The following is a 23,565-nucleotide window of genomic DNA, read 5'->3' as shown; positions in this document are numbered from 1 at the left end:
TTAAGAATTATCATTCATTTCATTCATTCTCATTCCAATTAACCAAATAAATAAGGACTCCTCTATACTTCTAAAATTACACAGACGCCCTTTTATTATCTAAAATAGCCCCGTCTTCCCTTGATTTTAGGATACTAATCTCCCCATCTTTTAGTCAACCGTTTATTGACTAATGGATATTGCTAATTTCACGAAATATTTTTTTATAATACCCATTTTGCCCTTGTACACTACCACCTTCTTAAACCACCATCCTACTTGCATTGCAAAACCAATAAGTCTAATAAAGTGTACATAAATTAAACACATATATTCTATTCCACCTTGCATTGCAAAACCAATAAGTCTATAAAGTGTACATAAATTAAACACATATATTCTATTTTATATTTAGTTTTTGTGTTCATAATATTATTGTTCTAGAACACCATGAATTATTTATATCAAAGCTAATACAAAGTGTAATCAACAAACAAGTTAATCAATTGGAGATCCATCATGATCGAAAAGAAATACAGAAAGGATGATCAAATCAACAAGAAAAAAAAAAGGAGTTCAATTTCCTATGAGTATGTCATATGCAAGTTATATTATTTGTGAGTTTGATTATTATAAATGACATATAATTCAATATTATAAGAGTCATAATTATTATAAAAAATAAAAAATAAAAAAAAATTGAGTTATAATCAAATATCACATAAAGTATAATTAAATAATTCTTAAATCATAACTAAAATAATATTATAACCAACTTCACAACGTGTCGTAACTAACACACAGTAAATCATAACCATTAACATAAAATTGTAACTAAATGTGTATATCATACACACCGCAAAGAATTTCCCATTTCCTATACATATTTGATCAAATCAACAAAGAAAAGAGAGTTGGTGGTTCAATTTCGAAGATATATATATATATATATATATATATATATATTTGGTCGAATCAAAAAAGGAAAAGAGAGCTAGTGGTTCAATTTATTTGATCAAATCAACAAGGAAAAGTCTGTTCAAAAAAACCAAAAAAAAAAAAATCAAGAGAGTTAGTGGTTGAATTTCCTATTATACATTTGATAAAATAAAGAAGGAAAAAGAGAGTTGGTGGTTCAATTTGGAAGATACATATATTTGATCAAATCAACAAGGAAAAGAGAGAGGTTCAATTTCTGTGTATATCATTTATCAAAAAAATTAATTTAATTTGTTAATTGTAGTCTTTTTATTTTAGTGCATTTAACTCCAAAAAAATGGTCGACTAGTGCATTTTTGAAAATAGACTAATTATTTTTTTTAGATAAACACAATAAAATAAAAATATTTTGATTATGTATCTATAGAACTCTACAAAATAAACATCAAAACAAGACACGTGATGCGCCCCGTCAATCCAAGCATAACTGTCAAATTTAGAGTTGAACTTGAAAGAAACTAACCCAAAGAGAACATGCACTACAACAAAATGCACCTTTGGCGACCGAAATTGGTGACTAAAAAAATTTAGTCGCCAAAAGTTGTAGAAATGGCGACTACAAATTTTTTTAGTCGGCAAAAGTAAAATATTTAGCTATTATTTTTTTTTAGTCGGGGTATATTGTTTATTTGTGACTAAAAAAAAATTTAGTTGCCAAAAATGCTAGAATTGGCGACAAAAAAAAAATTTAGTCGCCGTAGGTAGAGATTTGGCTACTAGAACGCTTTAGTCACTGATTGGAAGATAAAAAATTATTTTTTACCTTTGGCGACTAAAATTTTAGTCGCCAAATGTTTATTTTCAGAGACGAAAAATAATTTTAGTCGCCGTAGGTAGAGATTTCGCTACTAAAACGCTTTAGTCGCCGATTGGAAAATAAAAAATTATTTTTTATCTTTGGCGACCAAAATTTTAATAGCCAAAAGTTTATGTTCAACGATGAAAAATAATTTTAGTTGCCAAAGAACTAAAATTATTGGAGGGAGATATTTTAAATAGTTTGGAGGGATTTATGAAATACTTTCAGCGACTAAAAACTTTTAGTCGCCAATGGTGTAATAAATATATTTTGGTTTCCAAACCACAAACCAGCGCCTCTTCTCTCTTTCTTCAGCGGTTCTCCCTCTGCCTCTCCCTCTCACCACCGACTGTCACTACCATTGTCGCTGGCCACCGTCCATCCCCACCGTCGCACGTCGCCACCGCCATCGCCGAAATCACCACCAACACTACCGCAACTCACAGGTTTGTCACTGTCGCATTCGGTCCTCTCCCTCGTTGTCGACTTGGGTCACTCTCTCTGTGTTGAGCCATTCCCTCTGTCTCTGTTTCTCTCTCTCTTTCTCCCTTCCCCTATTTCCCCATTTCTCACACTTCATCTAGGGTTTATATGATTTTTTTAGTTTAATTTTGTGTTGATTTCGATAATGGGTTTGGTTGAAGTGTTTGATTTCTATGAAATTATGATATTCTTCATGTCGAAAATGGGTTTGAATTTCGTTTTATGGGTTTGATTTTCGAAATTATAATTTCTATGAAATTATAAGATTGCCCAATGAAATGAAGCGCCATCACTTTCAGAAAAATAAATTTGATTTTTTTTTTTCCAGTTAGTTGAATCATCTATTCCTACTCATCAATATCTTTGTCCATATCAATTTCTAGTCCAAGGATGTTGGAGGCTCAATCCCTTTCAAGAAATAATTTCATTTTTTTTTTCCAGCAGTTGAATTAGTCCATTTTATATTGCTGAGACTTTGTAAGCTCTCCGACCATACTCTGTTTTCTTTATTTCAATGGATGGCAGCATGTCAAGTACCTCATACCTGGTCAAAGAGAAACATGCCATGAAATTTCTAAAGAAACACAATGAATCAAGTAAAGCAATAGTGACATGATGTTAACGGAGGCTATATATGTATGTATCTTTGCAGGGAAATGCATTATACACACAGCACATCATTGAACCACAAGAAAAGATTGCAAATTAGATGATTCAAGGCTATGGGGTCTCTTTCTTCCTATAGTTGTTGGCTCTGTTTGGTGTAATTTGTAGGTGCTAGGTATTATTTTTATTTTAAGAATTTGTGTGGGAGTGTATGTTTAAAGTTTATGAAGTAAAAATAATCTATATTAGCCGGGGAAAGATTGATTATTGGAAAGCTGAGAAAGAGATTCATTTAGTTTCTATTTTTTAATTATTAAATTTTAGTTTGAATTTAAATCTCTTAGAAGTTTAAAATTAATACTATTCCAATCCATATAGAATACTATTTTAAATCTCTCATTTTTCCATGGTATGGAAAGCTTTGATTTGCTGAAATTATGTGTACATTCAAATTTGTAGATTCCACTAAGTGGGCAACATTCCATATTGGGGAGGGCAGTGGTTGTGCATGCAGATCCTGATGATCTTGGGAGAGGTATGGTTCATTCTTTGCATCTTATGTCATATTACAATGCCTATAGTTAATAAAAACAAGGCCTATAAAAAAAATAAAAATCAATGTTTTACTATCTAAAAAAAAAAAAACCAATATTTTAAAACTTAGATGTTATAGTTAATAAAATAGATAATCAATTGAGTTAGCTCAATTGGCCTCTTTTGTGTACATTTTGACTAAGAGAGGTGGTAAGGGAAGGATGGAGGGAGAAAAGAGGGAGAAATTTGGTTTGGCATATTACTTCACTGCTGATAGGAGATGAATGAATTCATAGTGGCTCTAAGACATTAGTTTGTGTGTTACTCTCTCTCTCTCTCTCTCTCCACCTGTATTTGTTTGTGTGGCTCTAAGAAGGCCCATAAACTAAGAAGGCCCATAAACTATCACAAGAATGGGGCAACATTCCTGTCATGTACCATCTAATGAGCATTCTCTTGAAATTTGTATGCTATTCCAAAATACCTATCTATTTAACTTTCCAATGGTGGAGTTCTCGACTTGAAACTAAATTTGTTGCAATTGGACCTCCAATTACATGACCGAAGAAGAATATCTGGGCAAATATGTCCATTGGAGTATCAAGCATTCCATTCTCAAAATAATTATGCTGCCAGGTTGGTGTCAAAGTTCCTTGCAAATTTCCTTGATCTTGTTTATTCTGAAATGTGTTTTAGGATGTCACATGGAAGTGAAATGGTTTTCTCTTTCAGTTTGCATTGAATTTTTGAGTCGATTTAAACATTTCAACACATTCTTCATTGGAATCAGCAAAATTGATGAAGAAAATGAAAATCAGGTTCTTCATTGAAAAAAACAAACAAACAAACAAACCGAGCAATGTATTTCCTTGCTGAATGACATGAACAAAAGAATGTTCTGATTTTATTTCCTTCTTGTTTCCCTACTGTTGCTATACCATACATAAGTTGACTAGTCTATATTTGATATGTGCTCTATTTATGAATTAATTTTTGTATATGTGGTATTGCTTTTCAAATTCTGTCCCAAGGCCACTAAAGAATAGATGGAGCAATGAAGAATTAATGCTTGCTACTAGGACTGGAGGAGTAACTCGTCTTCGACAGGATTTAAAACTCTGCAGTGCATACCTTGGAGTTCATGTAAGATTTCTGAGTCATAGTTATATTTCCTTGCATGCCTAGTTTGACACGAATTTACTTAATTAGCTTGTCATATGAATTGAATTTGCATGTATTTTAACTAGGATATGAAAATGTATTGGCGGGTAATTGTCTGTCGCACACAATGTTGAATACGCCCTAAACGTAGTCAAAAAAGGGCGTTTTGGGGGTGAAATATCAAAACAACCCCCGAACCACCATGTGGCTCAGACAAACAGTTCCCCCATGACAAATAGGACTTGTGAGAATTGACGGAACGTAATTCGGACCCGTAGGTTGGGAGTTAGAGCAAAATACACCTTAAACTTAGTCGAAAAAGGGCGTTTCGGGGGCGAAAATTGAAAACAGCCCCCAAACCGCCGTATGGCCGACACAAACACCTTCCCCATGCCAAATAGGACTTGTGACAAATGACGAAATGTTATTCGGACCCATAGGTTGGGATTTAGAGACGAATACGCCCAAAACTTAGTCGAAAAACGGCATTTCGGGGGCGAAAATTCAAAACAGCCCTTGATCCGCATTGTGGCCGACACGAACAGCTTCCCCATGCCAAATATGACTTGTGACAACTGACGGAATGTTATTCGGACCCGTAGGTTGAGAAAATGCAACTTGTAATATTGCATGGTTACAAATGCCAATACAAAACAAGGAATGCTAGGATCATATAAATGTTAGTGATAAATGAGGGAAAATATGTCACTTCATCTTCTCATTATGTAAATATTGTGTTAATGCTTACAAATGTTCTCAGTGCATGTCGAATATCTAATTCTAGTGTCTGTCTGGATTAATTGGGGGTGAATTAAGATGATTCCCTATTTACAAGTATCCCATACTTTTTGGGTATTTTAAAAACAGACAGTTTTAATAGAAAATATATCCAAAATCATGTGTTAATGATATTTATAAAAATTATGGGGACAACTGTGAAAAATGTGTTGAAATCGATAACAAGTGTTTCATGTTCTTGCTGTTTTTTCCCCCTCGTGTCCTGGTTGATTTTCTTCTTTCTTCTTATCCAAAACATGATGCGATGGTCTAAAACAACTGGTTAGGTAAATGTCAGGATTATATTAATGAAAAAGTCCAGTCCAAGTATTGACAAAGAAAAAGCTCTTTATAATATCTTCCCAGCATGAGTATTTTTGTTAAATGTTTTATCAAGCTCAAGTTCAATTTTTTTATTAAGCTCCCTCGATGGCACATGCAAGGTTACTTAATCATGTTAAATGTTTCATAATAATATCTTCCTAGCATGAGTATTTTTGTTTCTCGAAATGACTTATTTTCGTATCGTAGGTATATGGGACCTTGTTACTGGAAGACTTTTACAAACTCGAGCTTTTCCATTACCAATTACTGCAATAGTTGTTGATCCAATAGAGATGAAGTTATTTTCTGGTGGTATAGATTACTAGTGGATATTTCTTTTTTGTATACGGAGGACATCATTTTTGTATGATTATCTATTTGTATGGAATTATTATTTTGGGTTGGATTATATTTGGTTTGTATAGAATTTGATGTTACAAGACCAAAATTTTGGATGGTTGAAAGTGAAATAGAAATAGACATATGTGTTGTTTTGTTTATATATAGGGTGCAGGTTGTGCAGAAATTACTAATAATAATAATAAAAAATAACACTAAATAAAGTTTTTGGTGACTAAATGTTTAGTAGCCAAAAAAACAAAATAAAACTTGTTGGCTACTAAAAATTTAGTAGCCAAAAACAAACCAAAAATTTTTTGGCGACTAAAAATTTAGTAGTAAAAAATATATGAGACTTTAGGCGACTAAATAGTTTAGTAGCTAAAAAAAAATATGAAAATTAATTTTTTTGGCGACTAAAAATTTAGTAGCTAATAATAAATGATACTTTAGGTGACTAAAAGTTTTAGTCGCTAAAATGAAAATTAATTTTATTTGAAAACTTTTGGCGACTAAATATTTAGTCGCCAATTTATGACTTTTGGCTGCTAAAAAATATTTAGTCGCCAATACCTCGTACTTTTCCCTACTAAAATATTAGTAGCCATTTATAGGATTTTTGGTAACTAATTTTTTTTAGTCGCCAAAACCTTCCCCGACCTTTTTCCCGCGACAAATCTAGCGAACAAAATATTTAGTCAGGAAAAGGCTTCGGCGACTAAAAACCTTACTTTTGGCGACTAAAACTTTAGTTGCCAAAAGTGCATTTTCTTGTAGTGATGGAACATAGATTTATTGAAGAATAATGCTATAATAATAATTTCTTTTTGCTACATTGTATATACTATTTAATGTATATGATGTAATACACATTGATTAAATATTAATAATATTTAGGTGAGTTCCACTGTTATCCTTAATATCAAATTAATGAATGTGTTAAAGTTGACATTGTGTTAAAAAGGTCACGAGTAACAAATGGTAAAAATAAGATTATTTTTGTGTGTTAAGTGTTTATTAATTTAATTAATAAATAATTATTTCAATAGAAATAAAATGTATTAAATGTCTATTTTACAATCGTTGTCTACTTGAATGTGTATAAATATCATTGTCTTGTCTATATATAAAAATTGAAATGAATAATGTTAGGAAAAAGAAAAGAAAATTGTACTTGTCAACCTTACCACATGCATTGAGGCACCGAACTGTTTCATTGGAGGTGGAAGTAGGAATTATAATTTTTTTTCCATCCACATGAGAAAATGGAGTGGGATGATTTTTATTCCTGGTTCTCATTATTTTTATTAATATATATAGTTTTAATATAATAAAATTAAAATATTAAAATATTACACTAAACATTCATTTTCACTTATTTATTTATCATCTTATATCTTTTAACTTTCATTAATTATCAATCATTCACTATAACAAAATGCACCTTTGGCGACTAAATTTTTTTTGGCGACTAAACATTTATACGACTTTTGGCGACTAAATATCTTTTAGTCGCCAATACCTTCTCCGACAATCTTCTCCCGACAAATCCGGCGACCAAAATATTTAGTCGGGAAAAATTTTTGGCGACTAAAATCTTACTTTTAGCGACTAAAAATTTAATTGCCAAAAGTACAATTTCTTGTAGTGATTATTCATAACTTTTATTAGTATCTCTATTTTTAAAGTTACAAACTTAATCCATCCCCACCCCGCTTTGCCCCCATCCTGCCTTCTCCCTAATTTGCTCTGTCCCAATATGATACAAGGTAAGGACTGTTAGAAAATATTTTGCAATAATATAATTTAATTAATAAAATAATTAACAGATTTACGATAAATAAAATATGAAAGTAAGTAAATTTACTAAGAGTAAGAAGGAGTTGGCCTGTCAGATTGAGAGACGTGTAGTCACTATACTAAAACCGTTGTTCCTTCCCACATGAAGATACAATAAGAATGCGACGGCTCTAAAGTACTACCCAAGTGCTCATAACCTTCCTTATCCGATGTTTACGTTCACCAAAAGGATATGAACGAGTCATGAATCAAAGTAACCTTAAATACCGAAGACACATAAACAATACTCTTCAAAAAAATCTCACTATATACTATATTTATGTATGCTCTTGTGTGATTGTTCTCAAATATTTAAGAAGAAAAATGCTTATATAGGTGAAAATCTCATAAGAATTAATACATAACAATTAATTATTACATAATTATAATAATAAAATCTAATAATATTTTGTAATCAAAATGTTTAAAATCAATATTAATATTAATAACGATCGAACAAATTAAATAAGAATAATTAATTTTATTTTTATTAAAACTTCAACAAGGACATGGCATTGCAAACTACTATGTTGCCATCCCTGCTGAATTGAATCTTTTTTGATAGTTGTATATATTATCTTGTCAACTCTAGTCCCAACCAATTATGTCATATCAGTAAAAGTGTGGACCTAAGATCATTTCTAACGTTTTATCTTTTCTTTTACCAAATTTAAATTTGATAAAATAAAACTTATGAAAATCATATTCTAATGTTATTATTAGTTTGATATCAAATTGAGGGTGGCTAAAAGTTTTCATCGAATTGAGAATGAGTGAAATCTTTTATCAACTTATTATAGATATCCGTTAATGTAAGAGCACTGCACGATTGGCCGATTGTCCCCTCAGACATCCACTTTTTTTACAATTTACATTGGCTGGTTGACCAGCCAGACATCAGCCCGGTCGTCCGCCTGATCAACTGGTGATTTGATGAAAAATCAAAAACCACCATTGGACCATGCGATATCAAATGAAATTTTTACTCAAATTTAATGAAAATAAATGAGTAAATGTTGGAGATGCCCTAAGGTCCTACTTTGTCAAGACTTATCTTCTCTTGAAAGTCAACCATCAAAAGACATATTCCCTTTGTCTTATCCATTTGTCTTCTATGCTATTATTAAGTGAATGTCTAAATTGGTTTAGTGAAACATTCTTCTTCTTGTGTCGTGTGTCAATTTTATATATGCTAAAATAAAAAAATTATTATACACAATGTAAGTAAGTTTTGAACCCAAGACCTTTGATTTCATTAAGAACAGACTTATCACTTAAGTAATATAAATAATATGATATTAAATTTTTTATTATTAGTTATCTAAATTGCATACGCGTCGCGTGTGCTACCCACTAGTTTTTATAATCTTGTTTGAAAAAATTTAACTTTTTAAGGAGATAAGTAATTATTATATTTAAATTCAAATTTTAAAATATTAATTTAAAAAATATTTTTTATTCTTATTTTATTTTATAAGAGATAATTTTTAAAAATTTAAAATTTAAAATTTTGATTTTTAAAGTGAACATATATTTTAAAATAATTAAAAATAAAATAATGAACTAATAAAATGAAACAAAATGAGTATAATATTATAAATGACCCACCTAAATCAGTGCTTTGTTGGTTTTGGAAATGATGGGCCTAGCTAGGGGAAGAGCCTAGTCTCTTTTTGCACTACAATTCCGATTCGTGGCTCGAATGTTGTGGCTCGAGAGTGGCCCGAATGTTGTTTTTTATCCTCTGCGGGCGTGTGCTTGAATTGAATGAAGTATCACAGCCAAGCATCATATTTGGCGGCAAAACAATAAAAAAAGAACGAAAAAGAAAGACACAGTGAGAGCAGCGATCTGGGTTGCACAGTGAGAGGAGCAATGTATCATTCGTAACCTAGCAGCACTGTCGATCTGGGTTGCTGTTGCTGCCGTGGGTGCCGGAAGCTACTGCCGTTGTGTCGTCCATAGTTGAAGAAGAGAAGCCTTGACTGGTATTTTTGTTTCCCTTTTCAGTTCTTTGCTCGTCATTTGAATCTATTTGTACTGTATTTTTGTTTCCCTTATGTGCAAATCCACTCTGTTTCTCTGCAAATCCACTATATTTCTCTGCTCGTCATTTTCGTTTATATATATGATTCGGTTCAAGTCACTCAAATATATATCATGCCCATAGAAACAGATTCATTTGGTTGTGACTTGAATCTGTTTGGTTTAAGTCACTCAAATATTGATTATTTGAGAGTGACTTGAATCAAAGGCAGGCTTACTTGAATCAACTATTGATATGGGATCTATTAATAATCATACAAATTCACTTTCAAATAGCTTTCTATACATGCAATCTGTTTGGTTCAAGTCACTCAAATATTGACTAATCACTTTCAGATAACGAATCTGTTTGGTTCAAGTCACTCAAATATATATCATGCTCAAATATCATGCTCAAATATCTGTTTCTAAGTCTGAACATTTGGGTGTTTAAGTCTGAACATTTTAAGTCTAAACATATGTTTGGTTGAAGTCACTTAATCAGTTTTGGGTGTTCAAGTCACTTAATCACTCAAGTCACATAAGTCCATACAAATTAAGTTTGTTCAGATGTAACTCAAATCCAGATATTTTTGTCTGTAATTGCAAAAAAAATTATTGTTCGAATCAATATCAAAGCCAAAGCCATTGAAAAAATTATTGTTCGGATGTAGAGTTGTCATGAATTTTCTTGAATTATTTTTTCTTTGTTTGTTTTAATTTAACTTGTTCACAGAGATGTTGTCTGGAATTGCAATATGTTAGCTTCACTTGTCTCCTTATTTGATTCCATAGCATTAGATAAAGATAATTGTTTGTAAGATAATTGTTTGTACTCTAAAATTTTGTATTCTATTTAACTTTGAAGGTACAATGGATATTGATTCGAACAATAATTTTTTCAATGGGAGTGACGAAGTTGAAGAAGAAGATAACACTCTTTCATTTAATGAGTGTGGTGAAGTTGAAGAACCTAAGAAGGGAATGTATTTTAGCTCAAAAAAAGAGGTGTACGCATTTTATGCAAAATATGCCAAACAATCGGGATTTGCTATAGCTTATAGAAAACAAAATTTAACATGTGATGGGGAAGTTAAGTACTTTGGAATTGAATGTACTAGGGCGCGGAACAGAACAAAAAGATCATAAATAAATCCCTCGCAACCATCTTTGTCATCAAAAATTGAGTGTAAAGCAAGGGTAAGAGCCAGTCTACAAAATGATGGAACATATAAGTTAACCACAGTTGTGCTTGAGCACACTCATGATTTGGTTGTTACTGACTCACAGCATTTTGCAATGAATAAGAGGATTGTTACGTCGGTGACGAGGAGATTAGAAATTAACAATGCAGCAGGAATTGGGGTGGCTAAGAATTTTCATTCCATAGTTGTTGAAGCGGAGGGATATGAGGCATTAATGTTTGATGAACGAGATGCAAGGAATTATATCAACAATGCTAGAAGGTTGAGACTTGGGGTAGGAGATGCCGAATCAGTTACACATTATTTTCATAAAATGCAACAACAAAATTCAAACTTTTATTCGGCAATTGACCTTGATGAAGATGGTCACATGCGCAACTTGTTCTGGGCGGATGCAAGGAGTAGGGCAGCTTACAAAGCATTTGGGGATGTTGTCTCTTTTGACACAACCTATTTGACAAACAAATATGACATGCCATTTGCTCCATTTGTAGGAGTTAATCACCATGGACAGTCAATTTTGTTCGGTTGTGGGTTGTTAAGTAATGAGAACACGGAGACTTTTGTTTGGCTATTCAAAGAATGGTTAAGTTGTATGTCAGATGCTCTCCTAAAAGCGATAATAACTGACCAGTGCAGAGCTATGCAAAATGCCATAGAAATTGTCTTCCCACAGGCTTGACATTGTTGGTGTTTATGGCATATTATGAAGAAAATTTCCGAGAAATTGAGAGGATATTCGCAATATGAGTCCATTAAGGTTTCTTTCAGTAATGCAGTTTATGATTCATTCACAATAGATGAATTTGAGGAATATTGGGAAGCAATGATTGAAAATTTCAATTTGAATGATAACGAGTGGTTGGGGGTATTACATCGTGAGCGACATAGGTGGATTCCTGCCTATGTTAAAGACATATTTGGGCTGTCATGTCAACTACACAACGAAGTGAGAGTATGAATGCATTCTTTGATGGATATGTGAACTCCAAGACAACCTTGAAGCAATTTGTTGAGCAGTATGACAATGCGTTGAGAAGTAAGGTAGAGAAGGAGACAAAAGCAGATTTTAAGTTTCGTAACAAATTGTATGATTGTTTAACGGTGTATCGTTTTGAGAAGCAATTTCGTGTAGCTTACACTAATTCCAAATTTAAAGAAGTTCAACTAGAAATGAAGCGTCTAGTGTATTGTCGTGCAAATCTTATCAAACAGGAGGGAGCAATTTGTACCTATCATGTGAGGGAGGCTATTGTTGTGGGTGAGGGGATGAAGAAAGTGGAATTTGTTGTGTACTTTAATTCAACTGAATGTGAGCTCCTTTGTATGTCTCGGTTGTTTGAGTTTAGAGGTATTATGTGTGCACATTCACTTTCTGTGCTCATTGAGAGATCCATATATGAGGTGCCAACTAAATGCATTGTTTCGAGATGGAGAAAAGACTTGGAAAGAGGCTACACGTGCATTCCAACCACATATACTAACTTTGGCTCTTCTCTACATCCAAAGTTGCATGATAACTATCACAACACGTTGGATGAGATCCTAGATCTTGCTACTAATGATGATGCTAAACACAAAGTGATTCAACTTGGGTTGATGAAAATCAAGGATGAAGTGAGAACAGTTCAATCAAGTAGTGCAAGTAATGTGCCATGTACTAGTACTTTACCACCTTCAAGTAGTACTTTACCACCTTCCCATACTTCATCAAAAAGTCCGCCTCGTATCAATACTACAAAAGAAAGCATGACTCGCAAGATACGAAGTCCTTTGGTTGCTTGCCGAAGAGGCCGTCCATGTACGAAACGGAAGGTTAGCAAGATTGATGCAATAGTCAATCGATTGAAGGGAAAGAATAAGAAGGTGCGTCAAGGTGAACCTCGTAAGTTAAGCTTTCCTTGTATGGGAGGCGTGCAACACACTATGTATGAACCGGTACGTGTTAAATATGAAGGTTGTTTGGGGTTTTTTATTTTGACTTTTAATTTCACTGCTTGAAATTAGTAATTTACTTGTGTTACTATTTCATCATTAGGTGCCGCCAAGTCAACATTACTATCGTCCTTCTATGGATGCCATAGCAGACCCTTTCCTTATATGTGTTCAACGGACTTTATATATTGCACTTTGTTTGTGGATGCCATAGCAGACCCTTTCCCTGAATATGTTTGTGGAATTTTTTTTTATTATTTACTTTATTTTTACAGGCACCAGTTACCACAAGTGGGGACGACATTGGGAGAACATCTCACCAAGAAGCTGGAATGGTCAACAATATTAGCAGTCAAAGATCGATAGTACCGTCATGTTTTGTTAACTTGAATATCAACGGGGATCCAAATGTCTCTTTTTTTTTTCTAGTTTCGAAGTGGTAATTGTACGTGAATTTCATTTGTAAACTTCCGATTGTTCACTTGAATGTCCCATATGTTTGAGTTCAATGAAGTGAATGTCCCATATGTTATGGCATTGATGATCAATTTCTGGATCTGGTTTCAATTATTAATTTGTGAATCACAGTAATGATGCATGTATAACAGATATCCTTTGATCAACACTAGCTCGTTAGCCTATTTTACTTATTTATTTATTATTTTACTCATTTGGTTGTCTTGAGAAAATATCATATGCTTTGTGGTGTACCATTACCTACAATGCAAACCTGAGTCATTTGCAATGCAAACCATCACATACAATGCAAACCATACACACTGTTAAGAAATGACCCTGTTAATAAATGCAAACCATGAACAGATTGCTCAACATCACAAACAATACACTGTTATTAGTATGCCATCATATACACTGTTAAGAAATGCCCCTATTCATTCAACAAATTTCACACATTGTCAAGTTCAATCTGTTCAACCTGTTATACGCATTCAACCTGTTCAACAAATTTTTCCAAGACCCTGTTAATCATTCAAGAACCTGTTAATCAACAGATTTCATGCCAAGTTCATAGCATCAGATTTCAACCTTTAACCTGTTAATCAACCTTCAACTTGAAGAACCTGTTAATCAACCTTCAAGCTGTTCAAGCTGTTCATTGAACACCTTGTTATTCAACCTGTTCAACCTGTTCAACCATTGTCCAAAAAGATATACTGTCAAACACTTGTTAAGTCAACACATTGTTAATCAATACACCTGTTTTTTCAAACCATCACATATAATGCACACTGTTAAGCAACCAACATAATTCAACAGATTTCACACACTGTTCATTCAATACATTTCATTTCAAACAAACCTGTTATACACTTGTTTTTTCAAACCATCAAATTTTTAAGCACAAAAAAAAAAAATTACAAAACAAGTAGAAAAGTAGATTACATTCATAGCATGTTCCAAAACCTAACAACTGAGTCATTTACATGATAAAGTACAAAAATACACAAAATACAATGACATAAGTCATTGCCTTGAAAATCTTCTCCATCCTTTGAAGCCTTCTATCATGCTCACCAAGCCTTCTCCTTAGATCATTAATTTCTTCTGTTCTTGAATCTGTCCGAGGTCCAGCATTGGCACGGATTGTGGAGGTAATGTCGTCGTCGTCATCATCCATGAACCACCTGAAGTAATTGCAATGTTCGTTTGCAGTCTACAATGGACAAGCATCAGTTAATCAATAATAGACAAATGAAATTTGTAAGAAGTAACAGATTCATTTATATAACAGGTACTTACATATTTTCTTGGGCAAACAAAATAGACACGTCTTTCATTTCCATTCTCATTGGTTCGTACTATACGTATGGAAGCTGTTCTTCTACAATTACAAAACCTTGGCTTTAATCTTATGTTTGTATTATTAGTAGAAGATGAAGCCATTTTTTTATCTGCATAAAAAATAGCAACAGATTTAACTACCGATTAGTAGAAGATGACGTTCTTCCTATTTTTTTTTTATCTCTCAAGCTGATTTACCTATTAGTAGAAGATGATGATTCAACTATACTTTACTATAGATAAGAAAGAAAGGAAACAAACACTAGGAATCCTGTAAATAAGAATCAGATTATGATGCCAAACTCTTCTTTGTGTTACTCAATGGTGATTCTTGGTCTTTCATGTTTCGCCTTTCCTGCAGTCTTAGGGCTTTGGAAATTCAAAAGGATTCGCTACGCTGTGCAGCACAGATGCAACTCAACAACAACTAAAGTTTACACCATTTCCTCAATATTTTTCTATGCAATCTGAAGTGATTAGGCTAAAACAATTTCTTTTTCACTTGCATTTCCAAAACACTCAAAAAGATGGATTCCTAGTGTTTGCCTATTCAATAACAGGTGCTTGACAGTGTATTTCTTTTTCACCATTTCTTTTTCACAAGCCTTGTTTGTCTATTCAATATGACCTCTCAGTTGCAAAGCCCAAAATTGTACTACTGATTCCAGCTATTTGAACTTGCCAAACCATCAAAACTAAATACCCCCAAATCCTAAACCATCAGTTGATGTATTTGATGAAAATACTTAAAAACTAAATATTATAACAGCTACTCTCTTGTAAATTACATCAATTCCAGCTATTTGATTCCAGTAAATTTCAATTTTTTGCTCTGAGAGTTAAATCAAAAATTTCAATTGCAGCCATTAACATCGACAATGGAGCTCACATTCTGCACCTGTGTTCTTCACCTCTACCTGTTCATTAAAGGTTGCTGAATTTCACTCAACATACACAGGTGTTCTTAACAGGTTCACCTGTGTTCTTAACAGCCATTAACATCTGGTGCACCTGTGTTCTTAACAGGTTTCTGAAATTCACTCAACATACACAGGTTGCTGAATTTAAATTACAGGTATAAAGGCAAGTATAAAGGCACACTTAAATCAAAAAACTGAGAAGTCATATGCAGGTATAAAGGCAAATCCCAGGTATAAATTGAGAAGTCATTTAAATTTCAATTTTTCAACATACACAGTGTGCAAAATGTGAACACAGAGTTCATTCTTGATCACAAGTATAAAGGTAAATCCCAAACCCTAACATATCACAAATTAAAGCCAAATCCCAAACCCTAACACAAATAGCAAACAAAATCCAACCCCAAACACTCCCAATCGACTAATTTCTACAAAAATTGAAGCCAAACGTAAACCCTAACTTTGCGATTTCAGGTTTACCTCAGATTCGCTGTCGCCGGCTCTAGTTCGTCCTTCGTCGTGGTTCGTCGTCCTCCTTCCTCCGTCGTGGTTCGTCTGCCTCCGCTATCGTTCGTCCACCGTTTCGTCGTCCTTCGAACTCCTTCAAGAGACAGGTGAGAGAGGCAAGAGGTGAGAGTGAAGAGATAGAGAGGAGAGAGGGATAAGGCGAGAGTGAAAGAGAGGTTTGTTGAGAGTGAGAGAGGTGAGAGAGGCGAGAGTGAACTGCAGAGGCGGAGAGGGGAAGAGATCGAGAGGAGAGAGAAATTTAAACTTTCGAGCCATTCGAGCCCGAAACCTTCGAGCTACGGATCATTTTTGTTCGCACTATGTTTTATTTCTGATGTACCCAAAAAAAGGGTAAGTGAAAACTAGCCGCTTATAATTGGTCAAGATCAAATACAACCTGGTGGTCTAACCTGCAAATTATTTTCCTTTATGTATGTTTGGTTGTACAATTTAGGAATGGATTTAGAAAGGAAAAAGGAAAAGACAAGTGAAATATGAATAAAATATATCTATTTTATCTAGTTTCACACATTTTTTTCCTTTCTCTTTTCAAATCCTTTCCCAAATCTCCCAACTAAACACAGCGTTAGTCTTAGGATTTGGTTGGAAAGTTTGGTTGATTTTTTTGAATTTTTAGACATTTTATTCAAGTTAAAAAATTTGTTTGAGTTGACTTTTTTGACTTTTATAAAAGAAAAATAAAATGATTATGATTTAAATATGATATTTTATCTTATTAGATTTTTAATCTATTTTGATTTTTTGTGACTAATTTAGCCAAAAAACTTGATTAACTAATTAAACAAACAACACCTTAGGATAGTTACCTGTTTTTCTAGTTAGAAATAGCTTAAAAAATGTAATTGATTTGTAATATTTTTGTAAGGTTAATTACATCAAGAGGTTTTCAACTATTAGTAAAATCACTCTACTCCCATCATATGTGAATTTGTATATTTGTCTCTCAACTATAAAAATATTTGCCTTTAAACCATCTCAAAAAATGATATATTTATATAATTTTCAAAAAATGATATATTTATATAATTTTCATAATTAAATGAGTTAATGTATACGAATTCATAAATAAGAAAATAAAGTAATATTTGCAAACAATTGAGAAAACTGTTATGTAATTAAGCCTTTTTGTAATGTGTAGATGCTAGATGAAAATATCCGTTACAAGTTTGATGATAACCACATGATATTTTGGAAAACCATGTTGTATGTACATTATTTGTACGTATACTATTTTAGTCCTCTTGGGCTTTCAAAAAACCATGTTTTATGTACATTATTTATATACTTCTTTGAAATATTTCCATTTCAGAGGCTCACTTTACTTTTTTGGAAAATCTCAAATACGTAAGAAATGAAAAAACTAATTGGAAATCAATGATAATAGTGCTTAGAGCAGTTGATAGCTGGGCCTGACCCAAATCCCATTTATGTGATTTTTTTTTTTATATTTTTTATGTATTTTTTTTTTCTTCTTTTCTTTCCTTCCCGCTACAAATTTTTTTCACAAATCCATAATCTAAAACACCACAATCCAAACATAATTTAAAAAAACAAATATGTAGTACCACAACACATCAAGAAGATCATCACTTCTCTCACCCTTTATTTAGTCCTCTAGTCACTTCTATCTTCACTAATATCACGACTATTGATTAATTTTTTATTTTTCTTCCCTTGTTTCATTTCAAAGAGTTCCCTATATCAATAACAAATCGGTACTTCACATCCCTCTTTATCATCCGCTCTAAAGCTTCATTTATATACTCAATAGGAATTATTTCAATCTCTGGGTATGTCTTCTGAGTTGCACAAAAATCCAACATCTCTTGTGTCTCTTTCGTTCCCCCCGTCCCGCTCCCGGATATGGTTTTCATACCTGCCAAAGAAACATGTTTATGTTTGAGTTCTCATTGGCGGAGAATTACTTTTCTCAGAAAATCACAATGCCTATTATTCTCTTAATTTTCAATTTTCAAGAACTATGTGATGAAAATACATACCCATTATCAGACTTATAGGATGGACCTTGATTTCACTTGGGACACCAACCAGGACGAAGGAGCCACTGGTTTTCAACAGTGGCATGTACTGATCAATTGGGTGATCCCCCGATGCTGAGTCGATAATAAAGTTGAGTGAATTAGCCATGGCCTGCATGAAATTAAAATGATGATTGTCAATTATGGAAACTTTCATCGCTATAATTCCCACTTTTTTGCTAAGCTGTGAGCTTGTGTGACAAACAAAACATATCATGGAGGAGAAATGCTCGTGGCCTTTACCTTCATCTGTTCTTCGTCAGACGAGATCACAAAATTATCTGCTCCAAGCTTGTTTAGGGCTTCGTCTTTCTTAGATATACTGGTGCTGAAAACTGTAACACTCAATCCGAAAGCCTTCCCAAACTTCACTGCCAAGTGACCAAGGCCACCTAGACCGATAACCCCAAGAGATTTACCCGGCTGATTCATTTTATGGCGAATCATGGGACTATAAACAGTGATTCCCGCACATAGCAGTGGTGCTGCTAAGGCCAACGGTAAGTCATTAGGTATCCTAAAGCAGTACCTGTAATTTTACAAGCATCAACACAAGAATAATGTTTAGTCCAACGATAAATAATTTGCTCAAATTTTTTTGGTTGTATTTGTTTGTTATACACTCTCATATATCCATGCATTCATGGCCAAATTGCAAATGTTTATTTTGATATCATAAAAGAGAAGCAGGGCACATTCACATTACCTGCCTTGTTTGCCAACAATGCCATCCATAAGGAGGCAAGCAGCGGCGTAGCCACAAATTACAATAAGTGGGATAATTTAGCAAGTCATCATATCATATTTTTGGCTCTACACAAGCTATCAATATTAAAGATCAGATTATACTAACCATACAAATTTTATATCTTTCCAATCATATTGACAAAATTAATTCAAACTAGTCAAATTGTAAGCAAAAACAAAATATTGGAACATTAATACCATCTCTTCAATAAAAAAGTCAAGATATGTCATTATTTTTTTTTTACTCACTGATGTGGCACCTTTTAGATTTTAAAATTTATCATTGCATGATATATCAATTAGTAAGAAAATTTTGTAAAATTTATTAGTTTGCATAGTTTTTTGCTTCTAAAATATTAAAAAATTTGTATAACTTCGATTATTATTTTTAACTATATTGAACCAATTTGTAAACTACAAAATTAATTTTTTGTTTCCTATGTCAACTGAGTTCAATTTGTTAAAATCCAGAAATTTGAATAAAATTTCACATGTACTCTAAACATTCTTGGAATTGCAGTGGTGTCAATTGACACCACTACATTAGCTATAGCTCCACCCACAGGGGCAAGTAGATGCTAACTCAATCATTCATTCCAACATGCACTTTTTATTGAATTGTAGAAAATATAGAGAATGAGCAGACAGATCAAGGGGTACCATAAACCTGTTGGATGAGGCACTCTCTTACCAGGCATAAATAATGCCCAAATTCAATTCTCACAGCAAGAGGAGGCTAAACCATAAGGTAACTCAAGACGAGCCAAAAAAAAACCCACACAAAAATAAATCTTTAGGTCGAAGGCCCTGATTGTTCAAAACCCCAGGGCCTAAGACCTTAGTTTATGTCTTGTATGGGCTCTCAAGATTCCTTGGGCCACTACCACATGCTATGCAACTTTCTCATTTTTTCTATTTCTCACTACAGATTGTTAAAAAAGGGAAGAAAACAAGCTTACCTTTCATGAACAACAATGTAACTAGAATATCCACCCTTTGTGACCATACCATCTGCATCAATAGAGTTGAAAGTAGAGACAGCTCCCTTGGAGCAGTAGACATCCATATACATACCACAATACTCACAATCTCTGCAGGAATCGATATATGTTCCCACTCCAACATGGTCTCCAACTTTGAAGTGATGAACATTAGAACCAACCTCTTGAACAATTCCAGCAATCTCATGTCTGTTTTTATTATTATTATTTTTTTTTTTGAAAAAAAAAAAAAAAAACAATGCGTTGCATATACATCAATTCATGAGAGGCGTATGAAATGACCCTCTGTAGATACATAATCTGACATGAGAGAGAATGAAGCACATACCCTGGCACTACGGGATACTTTGAGTCTCCAAATTTATTCTTTGTCCATACAACATCAGCATAACACACTCCACAATGGGTAATTTTCAGGGAAACATCATCACTTCGAACAGCCCTTCATTGTTTTCATGCTAAAACCAGTAAGTATACACATACATCTATATATGTATATCACGAGAGTAGAAAGAAAAAATTTATTTGTCAAGTTGTCATCTGATGAATTTTTACTACTCTTTTTACCTTTCATAACCCTAAAAATTAAAAAATGGATCAAATTTGACAAAAGTCTAATAAAAACAAGGGTTGGGCTTCTCTCAAATTTAAATTTGAACTTGAGTGAACTGTTTGGGCCCATGGTGCCCATTATGGATACCGTTTCAATGATCTAAACCGTTTATTTTGTAAGACCTTCCGTATATGTCATCTATTACAAAAAATTAGATCCATCAGATAATCGTAATTTTTCATTTTATGACATCTGTCTCCAAAAAAATGGAAGGCAGGTGTGTTTTTTAAAATAAACCATCTACTTTTTTCGAGACAAATGTAATAAAATAAGGATTTATTGGTGATAAGTCCATTTTTATAGGAGGATATGACATTAGATCTAAGGATCAATCTTTTTTTATAATAAGGACATTATTAATGAAATTGTTTCATGAGAGGGGCAAATTACTATTTTGAATGATTTTTTTCCCAATTTTTACCCTACTGCCATCAGATTGCTGTGTAGCCAGTTGCCGAAATGAATTACTATTTTTACTACAAATTACTATTTTTTCTACAACAAATTACTATTTTTACCCTATTTTTTTTTATAATAAGGATTCATTAGTTTTGAAATTGGACTTATGGCCCGAGTGCCCATAAAATTTTTATAACTTAATTTTTTTCATGATGATATACACAAAGATCCCTACAAAAGAAATGGTTCAAATCATAAATAAAAACCAAGAATGGTTGCGGCCCTATAGGCCCGAATAGTTCTCTTAAGGTCATATTTGACCTTGAAAGAAGTCTAACCCAACAAGGAATTAAAAAAGGGTAAATTACACTAGCCTCCCCTCAGGTTTAGAGAAAATATAGTGAGCCCCACACTTTTGACGTAATTACATTCGTCTCCCTTGATGTTTTCATTCACAAAATTGTTAAGTAATTTTTCATCAATCGTTCGTTAGGCATATAAATAAAAAAATAGTGTTATCATCTTCTTTTTCTACTACAATTAATATCTATCTTCCTTGATTTGAGTATTTGCCCATTGTCTGTATTAATTTCGACCGTTTTAAGTTACTGTCATTATGTCAAAAGTGTAGAAATGATTGTATTTTTCTTCAAAGCTCAGGGAGGCAAGTGTAATTTACCCTTAAAAAAAAGTTGTCTAAAATCAAAGAAAAAAGATCAAAAAACCCTCATGCCAGCCACTTGGGGTTGGAATTCCCATTTCCAAAAGAAGGGGGGGGGGGGGGGGGGGGAATGAAAGAAAATCCAAATAGAAAACATGGCAGCAGATTTGGTACTGTGTGAAGTAGCGATGAACATATGGCTTCAACACTGCAAAGAAATTATAATTAAGCAACGACAAGATTGATGAAAGATTGACGTGTGGTTTCAATTCTCTTCATTAATTACAATTTCGAATAATCAATGTAAGTGCACACAAGTATATATATAAATATAAATATATGTAAGAACATGTATGCGCATATAGATACATACCTGCGGCCAAATTTGTAAGGAGAGAGCAATCCAGATGGATCTCTCGCCGCCCATCCATGGCAGTCCTCCTTCATCTCTCCTCCTGAACTCATTGCTATCTTCGCTTTCTACCTCAAATACACCTCTCTCTCTCTCTCTCTCTCTCTCTCTCTCTATTTTTTTTTTTTTTTTTTATATCTCTCTCCGTCTATCTCGCTCGATGTATGCATAGGCCAAGTTTGGCTATAGCACCACTATATATATATATAAGTGATTGACCCGTAATGCATGAATAATTTAAATAAATAAAAATAGAATAAAAAAATGGAGCTCTATACAATTGGTAGTAGAGGAAAAAAATATATTGAAAAAGACAAATTATAGCGGAGAAAAAGACGAATAAGAGCTCTTTTAGAGCTCTAAACCGTTTTTTCATAAAAAAAAATGAATAACAATGATTCATCCCACTAATTTGAGAGAATTAATGGACCACTAATAAGGTAAAAATTCAAAAAAAAAAAACACGAGCAAATCATCCCATCATGTGGGACCCACACCACTTTAGAGCTATTAGTGCTCATCTTTTTAGTGGTTTTACTCATTTTTTTAAAACGGACACATAATAGATCCAACGATGATTTAGTCCACTAAAAAATGCACCACTAATAATACTAATGCATTCGGAATGACAAAAACAAAAAACGAAAACAAGGCATAGAAAGTGGGCGGGGCTAACTGTCACATCATTAGTGCTCCCCCTAGTGCTCCAAGCATTTTTCTAATAGATCCAAGAAAAATGGTTTAGATCACTAAAAAAGAGCACTAAAGAAGCATTAATTTGTCATTTTCCTCTCTATATTTGGTCTTTTTCCTTTATTTATTTTCATATTTTTTTTAAAGTGTATGCCAACTCAGTAGAGCTACATTTAGAGCAACTCTATTAGTGGTCCCAATCACCCCTATTGATCCAAAACCCAAGCCTCACTTCTCTCATCTATCTAATTTTTATTATTATTATTTTATATTTTAAATAAAAAAGTGAAGGATAGGAGAAACAACCAAAATCTTGCGCATTAAATCTCACATTCACTTAATATAATAGTACGGATATAAATAAAAACATGTTTGCATATATATATATATATACTAGCCTATCACCCGTGCTATGAACAGGATAATTATAAATATTTATATTTGTTTTAGATTTTTTTTAATATATAAATTACGTTTTTTAAGATTTTTTATAAAAATAATTTAACAATCTTATCACTAACCATAGTATATGAGAAAAGTTGAAAAGGGTACTGCAGTAACTATACACAGATTGTATCTATAATTATTTGTATGAGGAAATTTTAAATGTTGATCAGGAGATTTTGACCAAGTCAATAAATGCAGATATGTGGATTGAAAAAAGTTAATAAATGCTGATCAGGAGATTTTGACCAAATCAGTAAATGCTGAGTTTTTTTTTTAATAAAAAATTTAGAAAATTCA

General features: G+C 33.0%; 2 protein-coding genes across 2 annotated transcripts; one reads left to right on the top strand and one right to left on the bottom strand.

Annotated features, from left to right (window-relative positions):
- Positions 1-12,027: 12,027 nt before the first annotated feature.
- LOC114293184 (uncharacterized) lies at positions 12,028-13,448 on the top strand. Its single transcript, XM_028237217.2, has 2 exons — positions 12,028-12,936; positions 13,281-13,448. Exons 1-2 carry the CDS (start codon positions 12,028-12,030, stop codon positions 13,446-13,448), a joined length of 1,077 nt encoding a protein of 358 aa, XP_028093018.2.
- Positions 13,449-17,773: 4,325 nt separating this feature from the next.
- Positions 17,774-22,517, bottom strand: LOC114293011 (putative cinnamyl alcohol dehydrogenase 1). The gene is made up of 6 exons (XM_082920104.1): positions 22,090-22,517; positions 20,372-20,485; positions 20,002-20,232; positions 18,539-18,824; positions 18,257-18,407; positions 17,774-18,132 (listed from the first exon to the last, which is right to left on the bottom strand). The coding sequence occupies exons 1-6, from the start codon at positions 22,179-22,181 to the stop codon at positions 17,936-17,938; spliced, it is 1,071 nt and encodes a 356-aa protein (XP_082776230.1). The 5' UTR covers positions 22,182-22,517; the 3' UTR covers positions 17,774-17,935.
- Between the last annotated feature and the right edge of the window lie 1,048 nt (positions 22,518-23,565).

Source organism: Camellia sinensis, chromosome 3, assembly GCF_055761805.1.
Source record: "Camellia sinensis isolate YWXY chromosome 3, ASM5576180v1, whole genome shotgun sequence".
Classification (NCBI taxonomy): domain Eukaryota; kingdom Viridiplantae; phylum Streptophyta; class Magnoliopsida; order Ericales; family Theaceae; genus Camellia; species Camellia sinensis.
This window is presented reverse-complemented; position numbering and strand designations above follow the sequence as displayed.